Source organism: Oratosquilla oratoria, chromosome 14 (genome assembly GCF_046742065.1).
Source record: "Oratosquilla oratoria isolate Oo_2021 chromosome 14, ASM4674206v1, whole genome shotgun sequence".
Taxonomy (NCBI): Eukaryota; Metazoa; Arthropoda; class Malacostraca; order Stomatopoda; family Squillidae; genus Oratosquilla; species Oratosquilla oratoria.
In genome coordinates, this window is record NC_134790.1 from 11,023,849 (window position 1) to 11,047,640 (window position 23,792).

Sequence of the window (23,792 nt, forward strand, 5' to 3'; positions counted from 1 at the left end):
GGCAAAGGATACACCCACTTCACTATCAATCAGATTGGGGCACTGGCCTGGTCTTTCCCTCAAATGGGTATGTTTGAATAACATGTCACTAGGGTGGATTTGAGGGCTGTTGAGAGGGTATAATGATTAATTATGAAAAACAAAAATAGGTAACCATGATGAGACGTTTCAAGAGAATAGAATGATCGAGAACTGTATAATTATTTTTATAATCAAATGGAAGTCGTTGAAATTTTGGTCCTATTTTCCAGATACATGAAGAATATGGAAACACCAAGGCCCAAGCCAGTAAGGACACGTTTTCACCAGAAAATCTCTGACACAAGGAAATCGACAAGATATCAAAAGAAGGTTACAGTAAACACAGGCAGAAGGCTAAAACATACAAACAGACATTATCAGGATATGGAATCTGAACTGTCTGAAGAAGAAGGACAGGGAAGGAGATTGAGAACAAGAAGTTACAATGATGCAGACCCATCTGATGAAGAAATTGTACGACCAACACCTCGAAGAACAACACGGAAAACAAGAGTAATATCAGATGATGAATTAGATACAACACCCCAATCAGAAGATAAAAAGTACAAGTCAAAGAAAAAGACAGAAGAAGTTGCCAAAGAAGAAAATGAAGAAGAGGCAGAAGAGGAAGAAGAAGAAGAAGAAGGTGAAGAAGAAAAGGAAGAGGAGGAAGAAAAAGAAGAGGCAGAGGATTCAAAGGAGAAGGTTACAAAAATGACCAAGAAAGCTGGTGGCAGCAATAGAGTGAAAGGAAGTAGTACAACTCAGGAAGATGGAGGACGTGATGACGGCAATGAAGAGACTGAGGCTGAAGATAAGACCACTTTGATCATTCCAAGGAAAGAAGTACGTCGTCCAGGGCCACCCAGAGGTCCGAGAGACCCAATTATTGCCCTTGGAGTATCCATGAAGGATATGGTTAGTTTTGATATCTATGCTTTCATGTGTATTGTATGTGATTTGAATATTTGCTGTAATTTTGGATGGATGTAGCTTGAGTGTGTATCTTTTATATACCAAAATGTTCCAGGCTTTTGAAGACATGTACTCACGGGTGAAGAGAAAAAGGAGGCCTGTCAAAAGATTTATGTACGAAGATGACGGACCTCAGGGCAAGCGAAAGAGTAGGGATACTTCTGATGAAAGTGATGGAGACAAGGAGGAAGAGGAGGATGAAGATGATGATGATGATGATGACGACGATGATGATGATGATGAAGATGATCAGGACATGGAAGAACAAATGAATAGATATTCACTCAGGAGAAATAGAACAGAGATAACACCATTCCAGATAGCTAATTCAGAAAGTAAGGAACTGATTTTACACCATCTAATCTTGATTGGAATACATATTTTCATCCAAAGTGATACAGATTTGTTTTCATATCTTAAATTGTTTTAGGTTCCAAAAACCGATCCGATGACTACAGAGGAGAGTCTACCCCCCACCACCACCACAGGAATCGGAAAAGATATCTCGGGTCTCCAGCAAGAAAGCCCATTAGTCGGAAAAGAAGGGTAAGAAGGATTTGTAGTGTTTGAAAATTATATACAATGAAGACTAAAGTTATCTATATACATACATACATACATATACCAAGGCTTTTTCCCCCTTACAAGGGAGGTAGCCAAAAAGGAAAAGCCATAAAATCATTCCCACCCATTCCATCCCTGAATACACTCCACACCCCTCCACCCTCCCTCTTATCTATATACTCTCCATATATAAAGGAGGTAGCCAAGTCAAAGGCATGTACCCAATCCCACCCATTTCACTCCTGCCCACCACCCTTGTTTCTATCTCAGTCAATGGAGACTAAAGCAAATTCCAAGTTATGATGAATTTATGCACATTGCTTGTAAATGATATGGTTTACATAAAATGAACATGGTTAGATAGTACAACTTTTGAGGGTTAAAGATATGTTTTTATTATATAATTCCCTGTCTGGGGTATTAACTGCATGTTATTGTGGGGTTAAAAGCTGCTCAGTAGCACGCAGCTGATACTTTAGGGTCTATATGGGGAGCCTCTATGGACCAGAGCCACACATCATATTGTCTGTGGTAGAGGAAATCTCTATTCATTCTCTATGAACGATACTTTATTATGCTGCGACTATCCCTCCATTATGCTCCCCCCCCCCAACACACACACACACACTCTTAATACTGTCCTGTATTTTTTTTTTTTTTTTTTTTCTCCCAACCCAGTGGTAGGGGAAAGAAATACTGCCACTGAGTGTTCCCATATTCCCTGTTGTGGGGGAAAAGAATACTGCCACGAAAGTATTTCCATTTGGATCGTAAGGGACGGGGGGTGGGACTAGGCATCCTTCTCCTTGTAGCCCCACAGGGGACATTCCTAAATGAAAAGGTAAAGGCATAAGAGGGTCTGGGAGTTTTCCGACCAGCACCCTAAGGTTTGGGTCTTTTAATGTGTGTGGATGTGGTACAGATGGGAGTAAAAGGGAAGAGATAGGTAGTATGTTTGTGAGAAGAAAGATGGATGTGTTGGCTTTGAGTAAAACTAAGTTGAAAGGGATGGGTGAGTGTAAGTTTGGGAGTGTAAGTAGGAGGTTATCAGGAGTGAAGAGAGGGCGAGGGAGGGAAAGGGTGGCTATTCTAGTAAGTGAAGAGATAGGTAAACGTGTAGTGGAGTGGAAGGAGGTTTCCTCAAGGATAATGTGGATGAAGGTGAAACTGGGAAAGGAGATGTGGGTCTTTGTAAGTGCATATGGGCCTGGTAGTGAGAAGAGTGTAGAAGAAAGGGAGGCCTTTTGGATAGATTTAAATGAGTGCATAGAGGATTTAGGGAGAAATGTCAATGTAATACTACTGGGAGACCTTAATGCTAGGGTAGGAAATGGTGCAATTGATGGATTGGTTGGGAAATGTGGAGTTCCAGGAAAGAATGGTAGTGGAGAGTTGATGGTGGAAATATGTCTAGAAAGAGAGTTGATGATAGCAAATACAGTGTTTCAGAAGAAAGTCAAGCATAAGTACACATGGGAGAGGGTGGTGGATGGAAGGGTGGTAGATAGAGCATTGATGGATTATGTAGTGGTAAATAGGACTATGATAGGAAGAGTTAAGGATGTACATGTGCTAAGAGGAGAGGGTGGGGGAATATCAGATCATTTTTTGGTGGAAGGAAAATTGAGAGTGGAGGATAGATGGAGAAAGAGGAAAGGGACAAAAGTTAGGGAGGTGCTTAGAGTGAACTCTTTAAATGAAAAAGAAAAGGAGAAGGAGTACAAGAAGAAGCTGAGGGAGGAGTGGGAGGGAGTGAAGGATAGAGTAGAGCTAGGTGTGGAGGAGGAATGGGGATGGTTCAAGTAGGGAGTCACAAAGTGTGCAAGAATGGTGTGTGGAACAATAAGGACAGGAGGAAATAGAAAGAAGGGTAGTGAATGGTGGGATGAGGAAAGAAAGAAGGTTGTAGAAGAGAAGAAGCGAGCTTTCACAGATTGGTTACAAAATAGGACGAGGGAGTCATATGAGAGGTACAAAGAAAAGAACATACATACATACATATACCAAGGCTTCTTCCCCCTTCCAAGGGAGGTAGCCAAAAAGGGAAAGGCATAAAAACACTCCCACCCACTCCATCCCTAAATACACTCCACACCCCTCCCACCCTTCCTCTCATCTGAGCACCTCCTGAAAAGAAAAGAAAAGAGAAGTAAAGGTAAAGGTAAAGGTTGCAAAGAGGAGAGCAGATGTGAAGTGGGGTAAGAGTATGACAGAAAATCTTGAAAGTAATAAAAAGATGTTTTGGAAAGGAATTAAGAGAGGAAGAGAAGGTGAATCAAGTAGAGAAGAAAAGATAAAAGGTGCAGATGGATAGATGATAATGGAAGAGAAGGCAGTAAGGAGAAGATGGGCAGAATATTTTAGGGAGTTGCTAAATGTGAAGGAGGATAGGGAGGGAAAGATAGTTGTAGTGGGAAATGCTATGAAAATGAGAGTGATGAGAGGAAAATGGAGGAGAAATAAGTAAGGATGAAGTGAAGGCAGTTGTTAAGATGATGAAAGCAGGTAAGGCACCTGGTCTGGATGGATGCCATGCAGAATGTCTAAAGAAAGGAGGTACAGTGATGGTGGACTGGCTGGTGAGGTTATTTAATGTTTGCTGGAGAGAGGGTAGAGTGCCGGAGGACTGGAGGAGTGCCTGTATAGTTCCACTTTACAAGGGAAAAGGGGACAAGTGTGAATGTAGTAGTTTCAGAGGGATTAGTTTGTTAAGTGTAGTTTGGGAATGCTTATGGGAGGATCTTGATTGAGAGGATTAGGAGAGGAACAGGGAGTAATTGGTGAGGAACAGTGTGGATTTAGGACGGGTAGAGGTTGTGTAGATCAGATTTTTGTGGTAAGACAAATATGTGAGAAAGCTATAGGAAAGGGGAAGGATGTTTTTTTGGCTTTTATGGATCTGGAAAAGGCTTATGATAGGGTAGACAGAAAGGCACTGTGGGAGGTTGTGCAGATATATGGGATAGGAGGAAAGCTTTTAGGAGCTGTCAAGAGTTTTTATGAGTAGTAGAGCTTGTGTCAGGATTAGAAATGGAGAGAGTGAGTGGTTCGAGGTAAAGGTGGGACTTTGTCAAGGATGTGTTATGTCACCCTGGCTGTTCAACTTATACATGGATGGGGTAGTGCGAGAGGTAAATGCAAGGGTAGTGGGTCAGGGATTGGAGATGGTTAAAGAAAATGGAGAAAAGTGGGAGGTGAGCCAGCTGTTGTTTGCGGACGACACTGCGCTTGTGGCAGGATCGGAGGAAGGATTGAGGAAGCTGGTGACAGAGTTTGGGAGATTATGTGATAGAAGTAAGCTTAAGATAAATGTGGGTAAAAGTAAGGTGATGAAATGTACAAGGGGTAAAAGTGGCAGTACACTGGAAGTGAGCATTAAGGGAGAGCGACTGGAGGAAGTGGATAGTTTTAGATACTTGGGTGCAAATGTGGCAGGAAAAGGTGGAGGTAGAATGTAGATTGAGAGAAGCGAGTAAATGCCTTGGTGGATTGAAGAGTGTAATGAGGAATAGACATTTGGGAATGTATGCTAAGAGGAGACTGTATGAAGGAGTGATTGTGCCAACAGCACTGTATGGGGCAGAAACATGGAACATAAGAGAGGAAGAGAGGAGTTTGAATGTGTTTGAGATGAGGTGTCTGAGAAGTATGATGGGGGTTACTAGGCTAGAGTGAGAAATGAGGAGGTGAGGAGAAGAACTGGGGTGGAAAGGGAGTTGGGAGATAGGGTTGATGAAAGAGTATTAGGATGGTTTGTACACATGGAAAGAATGAGTGAAGAAAGACTAGTAAAAGAGGTATGGAATGCAGATGTGGAGGGAGTGAACATGAGGAGACGTCCTAGGATGAGGTGAATGGATGGGGTGAAGGGGGCTTTAGGGAAGAGGGGAATGTCTGTTGAGGAAGGATGGGAGAGGACAGAAGACGGGTGAATGGAGAATGGTTGTATATGGATGATGTTGTGATGCATGAGGTGGAATGGGCGAGGGGATGGGGGGTGAGGTAGTATGTGTGAGCAAAATTTGACGCAGCCCAAAGGGATTTCTCCCCGTCTTCTTTTATGCATGGGGGGACGGAGAGGTGGGGGGTCGCCGATTTAATGAAGCGGCCTTGCTGTGGATGTGCTGTGTCTTGCGACACTGTCTCTGACCCAGGGCAGTGGACAAGGTGCAGGGATGACCCGTCATCCAGGAGGTGCTAAGATAAGAGGGAGTGTGGAGTGTATTCAGGGATGGAATGTGTGGGAATGATTTTATGCCTTTTCCTTTTTGGCTACCTCCCTTGTAAGGGGGAAAAAGACTTGGTATATGTATGTATGTATGTATGAGTGTTCCCACTTGACTCACAAATGGTATAAAAAACAGGATGGGAATAGGACTACCCGTCCTAAATCCACACGGTTCCTCACCAATTACTCCCTCTGTTCCTCTCCTAATCCTCTCAATCAAGATCCTCCCATAAGCCATCCCAACTACACTTAACAAGGCAATCCCTCTGAAAGTACTACATTCACACTTGTCCCCTTTTCCCTTGTAAAGAGGAACTATACAGGCACTCCTCCAGTCCTTCGGCACTCTACCCTCCTTCCAACAAACATTAAATAACCTCACCAGCCAGTCCACCATCACTGTACCTCCTTTCTTTAGACATTCTGCATAGCATCCATCCAGACCAGGTGCCTTACCTGCTTTCATCATCTTAACAACTGCCTTCACTTCATCCTTCCTTATTTCTCCTCCATTTTCCTCACTCGTCATGGTAATTTTCTTAGCATTTCCCTCTGCAGCTATCTTTCCCTCCCTATCCTCCTTCACATTTAGCAACTCCCTAAAATAGTCTGCCAATCTTCCCCTTACTGCCTTCTCTTCCATTATCATCTCTCCATCTGCACCTTTTACCTTTTCTCTACTTGATTCGCCTCCTCATCCTCTCTTAATTTCTTTCCAAAACATACAACTAGGTACATACAAAATACATACATACATACATATACCAAGGCTTTTTCCCCCTTTCAAGGGAGGTAGCCAAAAAGGGAAAGGCATAAAAACACTCCCACCCATTTCATCCCTAAATACACTCCACACCCCTCCCACCCTCCCTCTCATCTGAGCACCTCCCGGATGACGGGTCATCCCTGCACCCTGCCCACCGCCCTGGGTCAGATGCAGTGTCGCAAGACACAGCACATCCACAGCAAGGCCGCTTCATTTAATCGGCGACCCCCCCTCTCCGTCCCACCTTGCATATAAGGAGAGGACGGGGAGAAATCCCTTCGGGCTGCGTCAAAATTTACTCACACATACTACCCCCCCCCATGCAATCACAACATCATCCATTTACAACCATTCTCCACTCACCTCTGTCCTCCGTCCTCTCCCTACAACTAGGTAAATACACACCAAAAGGCCTTGTCCCTCTGATGAGGGTTGGGTGGCTGAGTCAAGGCTTGATAATACATATATTAGTATATGACCAGAATTTTTTCTTCAAACTTGGCTCCATTATTTTCATTTTTTGCTGAGCAGGCTGCACACTACTCAACATCAGGCAGTAGTAGTAGTAGTTCTGATGAAAACCAGTTTGAAAAGAGGAAATCCAAAAACATGGCCAAGGCAAGGAACCGGTGCCTTCCTATGAATTTAAATGCAGAAGACCTTGCCTCAGGTGTTCTTAAGTAAGTATCCAAGCCACTTGGTAGGTTGTGTGTAAAGTGAAATTATGTGTATACCACAGCTTTGGCAGCTACTGATTCTCCTTTGCAAATAAGGTGTTCTTTTCTTTAACAGGGATCGAAGTAAGGTGGGCTCTAGTCTTGCGGACATAGATCCAATGTCAATTGACCGGTCTGTGACTTTTGATTCAGTCGGAGGACTTTGCCAACATATCAAGTCCTTGAAAGAAATGATAATATTCCCTCTCATGTACCCAGAAGTTTTTGAAAAGTTTAAGATTACCCCTCCCAGAGGAGTTCTATTCCATGGAACCCCTGGTAAGTAATCCTTTGTAGATGCTTTTCTATCACATTCAAGTAGTAATGTACACATAGAGATAAAGGAGTCTCATATAGACAGTTTTCTTTTGAAACACAAACAGAATGTTACTGAAAACTAGATATGTATAATTCTAGTGTCCTTGGACACAATTTTAACACATCATATTTGATGATGTGTTTTTTATAGACTTAGAATAAAAAACTTATGATTCCGTTGTTGATCCAAAGGCACAGGAAAGACTCTGGTTGCAAGAGCTTTGGCAAATGAGTGCAGCCAGGGAGATAAGAAGGTTGCCTTCTTTATGCGCAAAGGTGCTGACTGCCTCAGCAAATGGGTCGGAGAGTCTGAAAGACAACTTCGACTCTTGTTTGACCAAGTATGTTCCTATTATTAGAAGTGTAGAGTTCAATTTTCATATTTTGCGAGGCCTTGAATCATACTTAAACTGCCCTAGATAACAACTTGTCTTTATTGAATGACATTGTACCTATCAGATGGTTGTTGCCAGTTACATGGAGTAGATTTGGGGCAGTGTATTGTTTGACTTGGCTACCTCCCTTACAAAAGGAAGAAACCCTTGATATATAGTATTGTTTGATTGACTTTTCTTAAACATATATGCATTTATCCATGTATGGTTGCCTGTAGTCTTTGAAAAAGGAACCAGGTGTGAGGAACTGACCTCAAAAGGTGCTGCATGCAGCATATACATACATGGTCCTATCCCTCTTACAGGGGAGGCAGCCAAGTCAATGTATCATGTACATACAAGAATACATATTTACATATTTTGATATATTGATATATTGATATAATTACTTGTTTCAGGCGTATCAGATGAGACCATCAATAATATTTTTTGATGAAATCGATGGTCTAGCTCCAGTGAGGTCCTCTCGTCAAGACCAGATCCATTCCAGCATAGTGTCGACCCTTTTAGCACTAATGGATGGATTGGACTCAAGGGGAGAAGTTGTAGTCATTGGAGCTACAAATAGAATTGATGCTATCGACCCGGCGCTTAGAAGGCCTGGGCGATTTGATAGGGAATTCCCCTTTACGTTGCCATCTCTCAGGGTAAGTTATGTGTCCTAAATACTCTTGTGTGTACTAAATACTCTCATGATAGTTGTTTACAAGATAATTGGGTAGATCAGCCATAACATTGGCAGGCTGAACCTGTAGGTTTAACCACTTCCATATGGTGATGCTTACGTAGGCGTCATGAGGAGCAAGTGGGTACGCGATGATGCCGACGTCGGCGTGTTGATTATATTTATTGTAGTCGTACCTACGTAACCTCCATTCTCTCTAAACTGGCTTCATCATATTTCCTATGGTTATCAAAATTCACGGGTGAAAGAGAACGAATGATTGAGCACTGACTTTATTTTTTATAATGCGATTATTATGACGCAACATCGCACGTCGGGCAGCTAATGCTGCCAGATGTGCGATGTGCCCCGGAGTGAAGAGGTTAAAACCTACAGGTTCAGCTGATAGGGTTTGGCAGCAAGATTATTGATTGTTGGAACATTGTTTTTTGGTTACCTCACCGAATAGTAATTTTTTCCTCCTTGTCATCATTTGCTTATGGCTTTTATGTAAGAAATAGTTTAAAACCTTGGTTTACCACTTATTTTGTAGACTTGTCACTTCAGGCACGTCCTGTAGTTACTTTGAAGAACATATGGTATGATTATATTTTCAGTTTTACACATTATATATATATATATATATATATATATATATATATATATATATATATATATATATATATATATATATATATATATATATATATATATAATACACACATATGGGTTGAGAAATGAGGTGAGGTGGAAAGGGAGTTGGGAGATAGGATTGATGAAAGAATATTGGGATGGTTTGGATACATGGAAAGAGGTAGAAGGAGCAAGGATGTGATGTATGGATGAATGAGGTAAAAGGGGCATTGGAAAAGAGGGAAATGTCTGTTGAGGAAGGAAGGGAGAAGACAAGAGAGGGATGAGTGTAGAATGATTGTGTATGGATGATGCTGTGATGCATAGAAGGGAGTGGGTAGGGGATGGGTGGGTGTGAATGATATTTTGATGCAGCCTGAAGGGATTCCTCCTTATGTTCTCCTTTTCTTTATGAGCGGATGGAGAGGGGGGTTGCCGATTTAATGAAGCGGCCTTACTGTGGATGTGCTGTAACTTATTACATTGGACAGTGGGTGAGGTGTAGGGATGACCTGTCATCCAGGAGGAGCCAAGAAAAGGGGAGGGAAGAGTGTTGAATGGGAGTGGAGTATGTGGGGATGAAATGGGTGTGAGTGGATGTATGCCCTTGTTAGGGGGGAAGAGCCATTGTTATATGTATAAGTAAGCAAGTAAATGCCTTGGGGGGAAAGTGTAATGAGAAATAGACATTTAGAAGTGGATCCTGAGAGGAGATTGTATGGTTAATTGTGACAACGGCACTGTATGGGGCAGAAACATGGAACATAAGAGACAAAGATTTTGAATGTGTTTGAGATGAGGTGGCTGAGAAGTATGGTGGGGGTTATTATCCTGTGGGGAAAGCTGTTCTTTTTCAGGTCTCTTCTATAATTGTCTTTCTTGATTTTCTTTCTATGTCCTCATGTATCTCTACTATCCCATTTTATCAGACCATCCTCTATATCAATAATTTCCATGCCTTTCATGATTCTATGAATAGTTATCAAGTCTCCTCTCTTCTTTGCTCTAATGTCTGTAGTTCAAGTTTTGCCAGCCTCTCATAAGATAGTTCTGAGAGCATTGGTGCCAATTTCGTAATTGCTCTTTGTATTCTTTCAAGTTTTGTTGTACATTTTTTTTGTACTTGGTGACCACGTCATCGCTGCATACTCCAATCTTGGTCTTATCAAAGTGATTAGTATTTTCTTCACCATTTCTTCGTCCAGGTATGTAAATGCCACTTTGGTTGATCTTATTAAGTTATAAGTTTCTCCAAAAATTTTGTTTATATGTTTCTAAGGGGACATATTATTCATAATAATGACTCCCAGGTCCTTCTCTTTTTCCACTTTTTTAATTTCTTCCTCTCCCAATTTATATGATCCCACTATTTTTTTTTTTGCTCCTTCCAAATTCCAATATACTACACTTCTTGATATTGAATTCCATCTCCCACTTCCTACTCCATTCCCATACTTTATTGAGATCACTTTGCACTTTCCCTGTGGTGGGGGAAAAGAATACTGCCACCAAGTATTTCCACTTGGATCGTAAGAGGCGAGAAGAAAGGGACGGGGATTGGGATTAGGCATCCTTCTCCTTGTAGCCCCACGGGGGACATTCCTAAAAAAAAAAAAGCAAAGGCATAAGAGGGTCTGGGAGTTTTCCGACCAGCACCCTAAGGTTTGGGTCTTTTAATGTGTGTGGATGTGGTACAGATGAGAGTAAAAGGGAAGAGATAGGTAGTATGTTTGTGAGAAGAAAGATGGATGTGTTGGCTTTGAGTGAAACTAAGCTGAAAGGGAAGGGCGAGTGTAAGTTTGGAAGTGTAAGTGGGAGGTTATCAAGAGTGAAGGGAGGGCGAGGGAGGGAAAGGGTGGCTATACTAGTAAGTGAAGAGATAGGTAAATGTGTAGTGGAGTGGAAGGAGGTTTCCTCAAGGATAATGTGGATGAAGGTGAAACTGGGAAAGGAGATGTGGGTCTTTGTAAGTGCATATGGGCCTGGTAGTGAGAAGAGTGTAGAAGAAAGGGAGGCTTTTTGGATAGATTTAAATGAGTGCATAGAGGATATAGGGAGAAGTGTCAATGTAATAGCACTGGGAGACCTTAATGCTAGGGTAGGAAATGATCCAATTGATGGAGTGGTTGGGAAATGTGGAGTTCCAGGAAAGAATGGTAGTGGAGAGTTGATGGTGGAAATGTGTCTAGAAAGAGAGTTGATGATAGCAAATACAGTGTTTCAGAAGAAAGTCAAGCATAAGTACACATGGGAGAGGGTGGTGGATGGAAGGGTGGTAGATAGAGTGTTAATGGACTATGTAGTGGTAAATAGGACTATGATAGAAAGAGTTAAGGATGTACATGTGCTAAGAGGAGAGGGTGGGGGAATATCAGATCATTTTTTGGTGGAAGGTAAGTTGAGAGTGGAGGATAGATGGAGAAAGAGGAAAGGGACAAAAGTTAGGGAGGTGCTTAGAGTGAACTCTTTAAATGAAAAGGAAAAGGAGGAGTACAAGAAGAAGCTGAAGGAGGAGTGGGAGGGAGTGAAGGATAGAGTAGAGCTAGGAGTGAAGGAGGAATGGGGATGGTTCAAGGAAGGAGTCACAAAGTGTGCAAGGATGGTGTGTGGAACAAGAAGGACAGGAGGAAATAGAAGGAAGGGTAGTGAATGGTGGGATGAGTAAACAAAGAAGGTTGTAGAAGAGAAGAAGCGAGCTTTCACAGATTGGTTACAAAATAGGACGAGGGAGTCATATGAGAGGTACAAAGAAAAGAAAAGAGAAGTAAAGGAAAAGGTAAAGGAGGCAAAGAGGAGAGCAGATGTGAACTGGTGTAAGAGTATGACAGAAAATTTAGAAAGTAATAAAAAGATGTTTTGGAAAGAAATTAAGAGAGGAAGAGGATGCGAATCAAGTAGAGAAGAAAAGGTAAAAGGTGCAGATGGATAGATGATAATGGAAGAGAAGGCAGTAAGGGGAAGATGGGGAGAATATCTTAGGGAGTTGCTAAATGTGAAATCAAAGGGAGGTACAGTGATGGTGGACTGGCTGGTGAGGTTATTTAATGTTTGCTGGAGAGAGGGTAGAGTGCCGGAGGACTGGAGGAGTGCCTGTATAGTTCCTCTTTACAAGGGAAAAGGGGACAAGTGTGAATGTAGTAGTTTCAGAGGGATTGCCTTATTAAGTGTAGTTGGGAAGGCTTATGGGAGGATCTTGATTGAGAGAATTAGGAGAGGAACAGAGGGAGTAATTGGTGAGGAACAGTGTGGATTTAGGACAGGTAGAGGTTGTGTAGATCAGATCTTTATGGTGAGACAGATATGTGAGAAAGCTATAGGAAAGGTGAAGGATGTTTTTTTGGCTTTTATGGATCTGGAAAAGGCTTATGATAAGGTAGACAGAAAGGCACTGTGGGAGGTTATGCAGATATACGGGATAGGAGGAAAGCCTCTGGGAGCTGTCAAGAGTTTTTATGAGAGTAGTAGAGCTTGTGTCAGGATTGGAAATGGAGAGAGTGAGTGGTTTGAGGTAAAGGTGGGACTTGGTCAAGGATGTGTTATGTCGCCCTGGCTGTTCAACTTATACATGGATGGGGTAGTCCAAGAGGTAAATGCAAGGGTAGTGGGCAAGGGATTGGAGATGGTTAAAGGAAATGGAGAAAAGTGGGAGGTGAGCCAGCTGTTGTTTGCTGACGACACTGCGCTTGTGGCAGGATCGGAGGGATTGAGGAAGTTGGTGGCAGATTTTGGGAGAGTATGTGATAGAAGAAAGCTAAAGATAAATGTGGGTAAAAGTAAGGTGATGAGATGTACAAGGGGTGAAAGTGGCAGTAGACTGGAAGTGAGCATTAAGAGAGAGCGACTGGAGGAAGTGGATAGTTTTAGATACTTGGGTGGAAATGTGGCAGGAAAAGGTGGAATGAAGGTGTAGGTAGAATGTAGATTGAGAGAAGTGAGTAAATGCCTTGGTGGATTAAAGAGTGTAATGAGGAATAGACATTTGAGAATGGATGCTAAGAGGAGACTGTATGAAGGAGTGATTGTGCCAACAGCACTGTATGGGGCAGAAACATGGAACATAAGAGGAAGAGAGAAGGAGTTTGAATGTGTTTGAGATGAGGTGTCTGAGAAGTATGATGGGGGTTACTAGTCTAGATAGAGTGAGAAATGAGGAGGTGAGGAGAAGAACAGGGGTGGAAAAGGAGCTGGGAGATAGGGTTGATGAAAGAGTATTAGGATGGTTTGGACACATGGAAAGAATGAGTGAAGAAAGACTTGTAAAAGAGGTATGGAATGCAGATGTGGAGGAGTGAACATGAAGGGACGTCCTAGGATGAGGTGGATGGATGGGGTGAAGGGGGCTTTGGGGAAGAGGGGAATGTCTGTTGAGGAAGGATGGGAGAGGACAGAAGACAGGGGTGAATGGAGAATGGTTGTATATGGATGATGTAGTGATTGCATGAGGTGGAATGGGCTGGGGGATGGGGGGATGAGGTAGTATGTGTGAGCAAAATTTGATGCAGGCCGAAGGGATTTCTCCCCGTCCTCTCCTTTTATGCAATGGGGGGACGGAGAGGGGGGGTTGCCGATTTAATGAAGCAGCCTTGCTGTGGATGTGCTGTGTCTTGCGACACTGCTTCTGACCCAGGGCAGTGGACAAGGTGCAGGGCTGACCCATCATCCAGGAGGTGCTTAGATAAGAGGGAGTGTGGAGTGTATTCAGGGATGGAATGTGTGGAAATGATTTTATGCCTTTCCCTTTTTTGGCTACCTCCCTTGTAAGGGGGAAAAAGCCTTGGTATATGTATGTATATATGCTAAATGTAAAGGAGGATAGAGAGGGAAAGATAGCTGCAGTGGGAAATGCTAAGAAAATGACTGATGAGTGAGGAAAATGGAGGAGAATTAAGGAAGGATGAAGTGAAGGCAGTTGTTAAGATGATGAAAGCAGGTAAGGCACCTGGTCTGGATGGATGCTATGCAGAAGGTCTAAAAAAAGGAGGTACAGTGAAGGTGGACTGGCTGGTGAGGTTATTTAATGTTTGCTGGAGAGAGGGTAGAGTGCCGGAGGACTGGAGGAGTGCCTGTATAGTTCCATTTTACAAGGGAAAAGGGGACAAGTGTGAATGTAGTAGTTTCAGAGGGATTGCCTTGTTAAGTGTAGTTGGGAAGGCTTATGGGAGGATCTTGATAGAGAGGATTAGGAGAGGAACAGAGGGAGTAATTGGTGAGGAACCGTGTGGATTTAGGAAGGGTAGAGGTTGTGTAGATCAGATTGTTGTGGTAAAACAGTTATGTGAGAAAGCTATAGGAAAGGGGAAGGATGTTTTTTTGGCCTTTATGGACCTGGAAAAGGCATACGACAGAGTAGACAGAAAGGCACTGTGGGAGGTTTTGTGGATATACGGGATAGGATGAAAGCTGCTAGGAGCTGTCAAGAGTTTTTATGAGAGTAGTAGAGCTTGTGTCAGGATTAGAAATGGAGAGAGTGAGTGGTTCGAGGTAAAGGTGGGACTTTGTCAAGGATGCGTTATGTCGCCCTGGCTATTCAACTTGTACATAGATGGGGTAGTGCGAGAGGTAAATGCAAGGGTAGTGGGTCAGGGATTGGAGATGGTTAAAGAAAATGGAGAAAAGTGGGAGGTGAGCCAGCTGTTGTTTGCGGACGACACTGTGCTTGTAGCAGGATCAGAGGAGGGATTGAGGAAGTTGGTGACAGAGTTTAGGAGAGTGTGTGTAAGAAAGCTGAAGATAAATGTGGGTAAAAGTAAGGTGATGAGATGTACAAGGGGTGAAAGTGGCAGTAGTCTGGAAGTGAGCATTAAGAGAGAGCGACTGGAGGAAGTGGATAGTTTTAGATACTTGGGTGCAAATGTGGCAGGAAAAGGCAGAGTGAAGGTGGAGGTAGAATGTAGATTGAGAGAAGCGAGTAAATGCCTTGGTGGATTAAAAAGTGTAATGAGGAATAGACATTTGGGAATGGATGCTAAGAGGACACTGTATGAAGGAGTGATTGTGCCAACAGCACTGTATGGGGAAGAAACATGGAACATAAGAGGAAGAGAGAAGGAGTTTGAATGTGTTTGAGATGAGGTGTCTGAGAAGTATGATGGGGGTTACTAGTCTAGATAGAGTGAGAAATGAGGAGGTGAGGAGGAGAACAGGGGTGGAAAGGGGGTTGGGAGATAGGGCTGATGAAAGAGTATTAGGATGGTTTGGACACATGGAAAGAATGAGTGAAGAAAGACTAGTAAGAAAGGTATGGAAGGCAGATGTGGAGGGAGTGAACATGAAGGGACGTCCTAGGATGAGGTGGATGGATGGGGTGAATGGGGCTTTGGAGAAGTGGAGAATGTCTGTTGAGGAAGGACGGGAGAGGACAGAAGACAGCGGTGAATGGAGAATAGTTGTATATGGAAGATGTCGTGATGCATGAGGTGGAATGTGCAGGGGGTATGGGGGGTGAGGTAGTATGTGTGAGCAAAATTTGACGCAACCCAAAGGGATTTCTTCCTGTCTTCTATATGCATGGAGGGACGGAGAGGGGGGGTTGCCGATTTAATGAAGCGGCCTTGCTGTGGATGTGCTGTGTCTTGTGACACTGCTTCTGACCCAGGGCAGTGGACAGGATGCAGGGATGACCCGTCATCCAGAAGGTGCTAAGATGAGAGGGAGGGTGGAGGGGTGTGGAGTGTATTCAGGGATGGAATGTGTTGGAAAGATTTTATGCCTTTTCCTTTTTGGCTACCTCCCTTGTAAGGGGGAAAAAGCCTTGGTATATGTATATGTATGTATGAAATGATCTGCTGATCCATGGGCTGGATTAGAGGAGTGGTATGAAGGGGCAAAAACCTCTCTTGGATAAAGCTGTATTCACCCACCAGATCTTCCTGTAAGCCTGGAGGGTGAGCCGGAGTGTTTTCCATTACCAGAAGGGGCTTGAGTGGTAAATTTTTGGATTGGTCGTAAGTTGGATCCCATTCAAAATGGCCGACATGAGGGTTATACTCTAGGATACATGATATCAATCTGTTGCATTTTCAAGTAACTTTTTTAATTGAATACTATTGTATACAAGCTGTTTACTGTTTATCAATTTTATGTCTTATAGTTTAATTTTTATAATTTTTTCTTAGTTTTTTAATGTTTTAATATTGTACTTCAGTATATACATGTATACAGGTACTGTATATATATACTATACCTGTATACACACACAATTATTAAATATAACCTTGCTTATCATTTTTAAGATTTTTAAATTGTAGTTTCCTTTTAATAATTTTTCTTAACTCTTCATGTCATGTGCACTCTAAATATATGTGTATTTTAAGATCTATATTTCTCATCCATTTTAATCCATTTTAAGTGTGAGATATAGGTACAGTACATTTATCTTTGTATACAGCATTGAGTAAAAGCAGCAACGACTGCAACAGCAGTGTAGGGGAGAAGCCAAATGCAGAGTATGGGATCCAGTGTATTTAACATTTTGCCCAGCAGGGCTTCTTCAGAAATAACATAGTGGACAAACATCTGACTCTTCATATAACCCGAGCTTGCGGGGAGAAATGAACATGAAACTGGTGTAAACACAATTTGCGTAAATTGCTTGTTACTTTGTTATTAGAATTGCCAAATGTTTATTTATTATAACAAATCCATTGTTTTGATTTATATTGTCAATGAGAGATATAAAAGCATCTATGTTTCATAGTATGGTTTTCATATTTAATAATCTTAGAATTATTCCAGTCAGCATTGTGGCCTGTATTGTATCTATGTCTAACAGTGTCAGTATAGTAGTTTCAGAGGGATCAGCTTGTTAAGTGTAGTTGGGAAGGCTTACGGGAGGATCTTGATTGAGAGGATTAGAAGAGGAACAGAGGGAGTAATTGGTGAGGAACAGTGTGGATTTAGGATGGGTAGAGATTGTGTAGATCAGATTATTGTGGTAAGACAGATATGTGAGAAAGCTATAGGAAAGGGGAAAGATTTTTTTGGGGCTTTTATGGATCTGGAAAAGGCTTATGACAGGGTAGACAGGAAAGCACTGTGGGAGGTTTTGCGGATATATGGGATAGGAGGAAAGCTTCTAGGAGCTGTCAAGAGTTTTTATGAGAGTAGTAGAGCTTGTGTCAAGATTAGAAATGGAGGTAATGAGTGGTTCGAGGTAAAGGTGGGACTTTGTCAGGGATGCATTATGTCGCCCTGGCTGTTCAACTTATATATGGATGGGGTGGTGCGAGAGGTAAATGCAAGGGTAGTGGGTCAGGGATTGGAGATGGTTAAAGAAAATGGAGAAAAGTGGGAGGTGAGCCAGCTGTTGTTTGCGGATGACACTGCGCTTGTGGCAGGATCAGAGGAGGGACTGAGGAAGCTGGTGACAGAGTTTGGGAGAGTGTGTGTAAGAAGAAAGCTGAAGATAAATGTGGGTAAAAGTAAGGTCTATAAATAGACATTTGGGAATGGATGCTAAGAGGAGACTGTACTGTATGAATGAGTGATTGTGCCAACAGCACTATGTGGGGCAGTGTCAAATAGGTTCGAATGGCTCCAAGCTTACATCTCGAGTTGAATCACGTGGTCAGCGGGGGACGAAACGTCCGCGCTGACACGCAGAATCATGGAACATAAGAGAGGAAGAGAAAAGGAGTTTGAATGTGTTTGAGATGAGGTGTCTGAGAAGTATGATGGGGGTTACTAGGCTATATAGAGTGAGAAATGAGGAGGTGAGGAGGAGAACAGGGGTGGAAAGGGAGTTGGGAGATAGGGTTGATGAAAGAGTATTAGGATGGTTTGGACACATGGAAAGAATGAGTGAAGAAAGACTAGTAAAAGAGGTATGGAAGGCAGATGTGGAGGGAGTGAACATGAAGTGACGTCCTAGGATGAGATGGATGGATGGGGTGAAGGGGGCTTTGGGGAAGAGGGGAATGTCTGTTGAGGAAGGATGGGAGAGGACAGAAGACGGGTGAATGGAGAATGGTTGTATATGGAAGATGTTGTGATGCATGAGGTGGAATGGGCGGGGGTATGGGGGGTGAGGTAGTATGTTTGAACAATATTTGACACAGCCCGAAGGGATTTCTCCCTGTCTTCTCCTTTTATGCATGGGGGGGACGGAGGGAGGGGGCCCCAATTTAATGAAGCGGCCTTGCTGTGGATGTGCTGTGTCTTGCGACACTGCTTCTGACCCAGGGCAGTGGACAAGGTGCAGGAATGGCCTGTCCTCCAGGAGGTGCTAAGATAAGGGAGAGTGTGGAGGGGTTTGGAGTGTATTCAGGGATGGAATGGGTGGGAATGATTTTAGGCCTTTTCCTTTTTGGCTACCTCCCTTGTAAGGGGGAAAAAGCCTTGGTATATGTATGTGTATGTAAAAGTAAGGTGATGAGATGTACAAGGGGTGAAAGTGGCAGCAGACTGGAAGTGAGCATTAAGGGAGAGAGACTGGAGGAAGTGAATAGCTTTAGATACTTGGGTGCAAATGTAGCAGGAAAAGGTGGAGTGGAGGTGGAGGTAAAATGTAGATTGAGAGAAGCAAGTAAATGCCTTGGTGGAATAAAAAGAGTAATGAGGAATAGACATTTGCTAATGAATGCTAAGAGGAGACTGTATGAAGGAGTGATTGTGCCAACAGCACTGTATGGGGCAGAAACATGGAACATAAGAGAGGAACAGAGGAGTTTGAATGTGTTTGAGATGTGGTGTCTGGGAAGTATGATGGGGGTTACTAGTCTAGATAGAGTGAGAAATGAGAGAGTGAGGAGGAGAGCAGGGGTGGAAAGGGAGTTGGGAGATAGGGTTGATGAAAGAGTATTGGGATGGTTTGGACACACGGAAAGAATGAGTGAAGAAAGACTAGTAAAAGAGGTATGGAAGGCAGATGTGGAGGGAGTGAACATGAGGTGATGTACTAGGATGAGATGGATGGATGGGGTGAAGGGGGCTATGGGGAAGAGGGGAATGTCTGTTGAGGAAGGACGGGAGAGGACAGAAGACAGGAGTGAATGGAGAATGGTTGTATATGGATGATGTTGTGATGCATGAGGTGGAATGGGTGGGGGGTGAGGTAGTATGTGTGAGCAAAATTTGATGCAGCCTGAAGGGATTTCTCCCCATCTTATCCTTTTATGCATGGGGGGACGGAGAGAGGGGGTCGCTGATTTAATGAAGTGGCCTTGCTGTGGATGTACTGTGCCTTGCGACACTACCTCTAACCCAGGGCAGTGGACAAGGTGCAGGGATGACCCATCATCCAGGAGGTGCTAAGATGGGAGGGAGGGTGGAGGGGAGTGGAATGTATATAGGGATGGGGTGGGAATGATGTTATGCCTTTTCCTTTTTGGCTGCCTCCCTTGTAAGGGGGAAAAAGCCTTGGTGTGTGTATGTATGTAAGTTTTCACATCATATTTATGTTCTGATATTCTTTTATTCTTTTATAAAAGAATATCACAACATGAATAAGGCTATATATATATATGTATATATATATATATATATATATATATATATATATATATATATATATATATATGTTTGTGTGTGTGTATATATATATATATGTATGTATATATATGCAAAGTAGACCACTTGGAAAAAGAAACTAACGAAGCAGAGCGCTTTCGTATATTACATCTTCAGTGCAACAAGTACATAGTGATAGGAATACATAGACATTATATACATGATACAAAGGGGACTAGGACAGTTTTGAATAAGCATACCAACCAATTACCCCCTAGAGAGCGGAAGGTCATTGTCAATTATCTTACGATGGTCGGGCGACATTAGGTCACAGTCGCCCGACCATCGTAAGATAATTGACAATGACCTTCCGCTCTCTAGGGGGTAATTGGTCGGTATGCTTATTCAAAACTGTCCTAGTCCCCTTTGTATCATGTATATAATGTCTATGTATTCCTATCACTATGTACTTGTTGCACTGAAGATGTAATATACGAAAGCGCTCTGCTTCGTTAGTTTCTTTTTCCAAGTGGTCTACTTTGCATAAGTGAACACACGTACCCGTGTTCTTATTAGCATGTATATATATATGTTGAGACATTGTGACAGGTTTGAAGAAGGTGAAAGAGTAAGACACGGGCCTAGGGCTGATTTTATTCCTGACCAGTATCGCATAGAGCTTCTTCAGAGGCTAAGCGAAACCAATCAGGAATTGATTTGGCCCTATGTCTTACTCTTCCACCCTCATATATATATATATATATATATATATATATATATATGTATGTATGTATGTATGTATGTATGTATGTATGTATGTAGAACGGGGGTGGAAAAGGAGTTGGGAGATGGGGTTGATGAAAAAGTATTAGGATGGTTTGGACACATGGAAAGAATGAGTGAAGGAAGACTAGTAAAAGAGGTATGGAAGGCAGATGTTGAGGGAGTGAACATGAAGGGATGTCCTAGGATGAGGTGGATGGATGGGTTGAAGGGGGCTTTGGGGAAGAGGGGAATGTCTGTTGAGGAAGGATGGGAGAGGACAGAAGACAGGAGTGAATGGAGAATGGTTGTATATGGAAGATGTTGTGATGCATGAGGTGGAATGGGCGAGGGGATGGGGGGTGAGGTAGTATGTGTGAGCAAAATTTGACGCAGCTCGAAGGGATTTCTCCCCGTCTTCTCCTTTTAAGCATGAGGGGAAGGAGAGGGGGGGTCGCCGATTTAATGAAGCGGCCTTGCTGTGGATGTGCTGTGTCTTGCGACACTGCTTCTGACCCAGGGCAGTGGACAAGGTGCAGGGATGACCGGTCATCCAGGAGGTGCTAAGATAAGAGGGAGGGTGGAGGGGTGTGGAGTGTATTCAGGGATGGAATATGTGGGAATGATTTTATGCCTTTTTCTTTTTGGCTACCTCCCTTGTAAGGGGGAAAAAGCCTTGGTATATGTATACAGTGATCCCCTGCTACTTTGTGGTTCAACTATCGTGGATTCACATCTTCGTGGATTTGTAGAATATATGGAAAATATATCGTAGATTTTCTGGAAAATTCTAGAAAAATGACGATATATGGAGACCTAAAATCCATTAAAATATTAATAATAAATATTATTTCCTAGTCTAGGAACAACAAAACAAGTGTAAAATAACAAGAAACATATACAGGGGTATTTGAACTTGTAACTCACATGACAAAAAAAAAGAACCATCTAGAATGCGATGTGCATACAGTGCCCACGTATCCTGTTGTTGAGAAAACGCGTAGTGTACCAACTTGGTGATGAAGTGCTTTGCAAGACAGGCTGTGATTGGTGCAATTGAGAAAGATGACAAATCAAAGCTTTCTATTTTGTAATCTGGCCTGTGATTGATGCTTTGACTGATGCTCATATCCGCAGCATCTTCCCTTGTGTCTTTCTCGCGGCCATTTCACTTCAAGCTTTCTCGCCGAGCGGTTTACTGTAATACTCTACACTGCTATGTGTAATGGAAAGAATGAGTGAAGAAAGATTAGTAAAAAAGGTGTGGAAGGCAGAGGTGGAAGGAGTGAATATGAGGGGGCATCCTAGGATGAGATGGATGGATGGGTTAAAAGGGGCATTATGAAAAAAGAATATCTGTTGAGGAAGGATGGGAGAGGATAGAAGATAGAGGTAAATGTAGAAGAGTTGTGTATGGATAATGCTATGATGCATGAGGTGGTGAGGGAGTATGTATGAGAAATAAACTGATGCAGCCCGAAGGGATTTGTCCCTGTCTTCTTTTCTGCATGAGGGGACAGAGAGGGTGGGGTCGCCGAATTAATGAAGCGGCCTTGCTGTGGATGTGCTGTGTCTTGCGACACTGCTTCTGACCCAGGGCAGTGGACAGGATGCAGGGATGACCCGTCATCCAGGAGGTGTCAAGATGTGAGGGAGGGAAGAGGGTGGAGGAGAGTGGAGTATGTAGGGGATGGAATGGGTGGGAGTGGTTTCTATGCCTTTTTCTTTTTGGCTACCTCCTGTGTAAGAGGGGGAAAAGCCTTTGGTATATGTATGTTTGCATTGAACTTAGCGTTTTCATCCCCTGCAATTGCTCCTAAGTGTGCTGCTTCTTCCAAGGCTGGTACTGAGCCTAAATACAAACGAAGAATGATGACGATCGCTGAGAAGGTGAAAGTTTCAGATATGCTTTGGCCTAAAAAGCGTTTCCCTGCATGGTGAGGCTGCTTCTACTGACACAAGCACTGCTGAAACATACGTGAATGAAACTTTCAAGAGGATTATCTCTGAAGGTGAATATAACCCCGAACAAGTTTTTAATATGGACGAGACGGGCTTTTTTTTTCTTTCTTTTTTTTTTTCTTTTTTTTGAAAAAGAATACCGTCATGAACTTTCCTGTTCAAAGAGGAAGCAAAAGCCTCTAGCTTTAGAGTTACTTACAAGGATCGTGTGACCCTCGTGATGTGTGGCAATGCTGCGGGATTTTTGTTAAAGCCAGGACTTATTTACAAGTCTAGAAACCCAAGGGTTTTAAAAAACAAAAACAAGAATCTGCTACCTGTACATTGGATGCACAAACCAAAGATGTGGATAACGAAGATGGTGACCTTCGACTTGGTCCACCAGTGTTTTATCCTGTAAGTCAAGGTGTATCTATTAGAGAAGGGCTTGCCATTCGAAATCCTATTTATGGATAATGCTGGTGGCCACGCTACTGATCTGTCGCATGAGGGCATTCAGATTGAGTTCCTGCTGCCCAACACTACGTCACTTATTCAGGGAGTTATCAGGGCATTCAAGGCCTTATACACGAGGAATGTCCTGTCGAACCTGGTTGCCTCTGTGGATGCTGCCCAAGAAGACGAAGATGAAAATTTTAACTTCAAGGCATACTGGCGGCAGTACACAATTGCTATGTGCCTCCAAAATATCCAGAAGGCATTCCAAGAAATGAAGCCTGCCACCATTAACGCGAGCTGGAAGAAGTTGTGGCCTGAGGTTATTTATGGCGACAAGGGATTTACACCTGCCGAAATCCAACACTCCGCAGTACAGAAAGCTTTGCAGTTAACTGTGATTATTGGAGGTGATGGCTTTGCAGACATTGACAAGTTATTAGACTGCCACTCCCAGCTGCTAACCGATGCAGACCTCAAAGACTTGATGAAATCGGCAAGTGAAGAAGAAGAAGAAATGCAGTAAGAGACGGAAGAAGTTGTTGACTTTGGAACGGTTGGCCAAGCTCTGTAACCTGGCTAAAATTGAAAGAGGGGTCACAGGAATGGGACAACGATATGGTTTGTTCTGTGCAATTTTGCAACAAGGTCGACAAAGTCACGAATCCCTACAAGATGCTCTTTGAACGGAAAAAGAAGCAGCAGCAGCAACTTCCTATCACAATGTTTTTACAGCCTTGCAAAAAAGAGCCAGTTCCTGCTGCTACTACTACAGTTGCACCTTTGTAAGAAGTGGAAGAGGTGTCCCAGCAAAGGGCACCGCCGTCTTAAGAGACGTAAAATACAATCATTGGTTGCACAGTAGAAGTCATCATCAGCTTCATCATCATCATTTCTACTGTGCAGC

The 23,792-nt window shown here is 42.9% G+C and overlaps 1 protein-coding gene across 4 annotated transcripts in view; it reads left to right on the top strand.

Annotated features, from left to right (window-relative positions):
* The window catches only part of LOC143032723 (ATPase family AAA domain-containing protein 2-like), a 111,776-nt gene that overhangs the window by 39,330 nt on the left and 48,654 nt on the right, over positions 1-23,792 (top strand). For all 4 annotated transcript variants that reach the window (XM_076197652.1, XM_076197655.1, XM_076197653.1 and 1 more), the window contains 7 exons: positions 252-939; positions 1,052-1,331; positions 1,427-1,542; positions 7,086-7,234; positions 7,347-7,549; positions 7,781-7,929; positions 8,382-8,630. In XM_076197652.1, the coding sequence (XP_076053767.1) occupies positions 252-939; positions 1,052-1,331; positions 1,427-1,542; positions 7,086-7,234; positions 7,347-7,549; positions 7,781-7,929; positions 8,382-8,630 (1,834 nt within the window). The remainder of the gene's footprint in view (positions 1-251; positions 940-1,051; positions 1,332-1,426; positions 1,543-7,085; positions 7,235-7,346; positions 7,550-7,780; positions 7,930-8,381; positions 8,631-23,792) is intronic.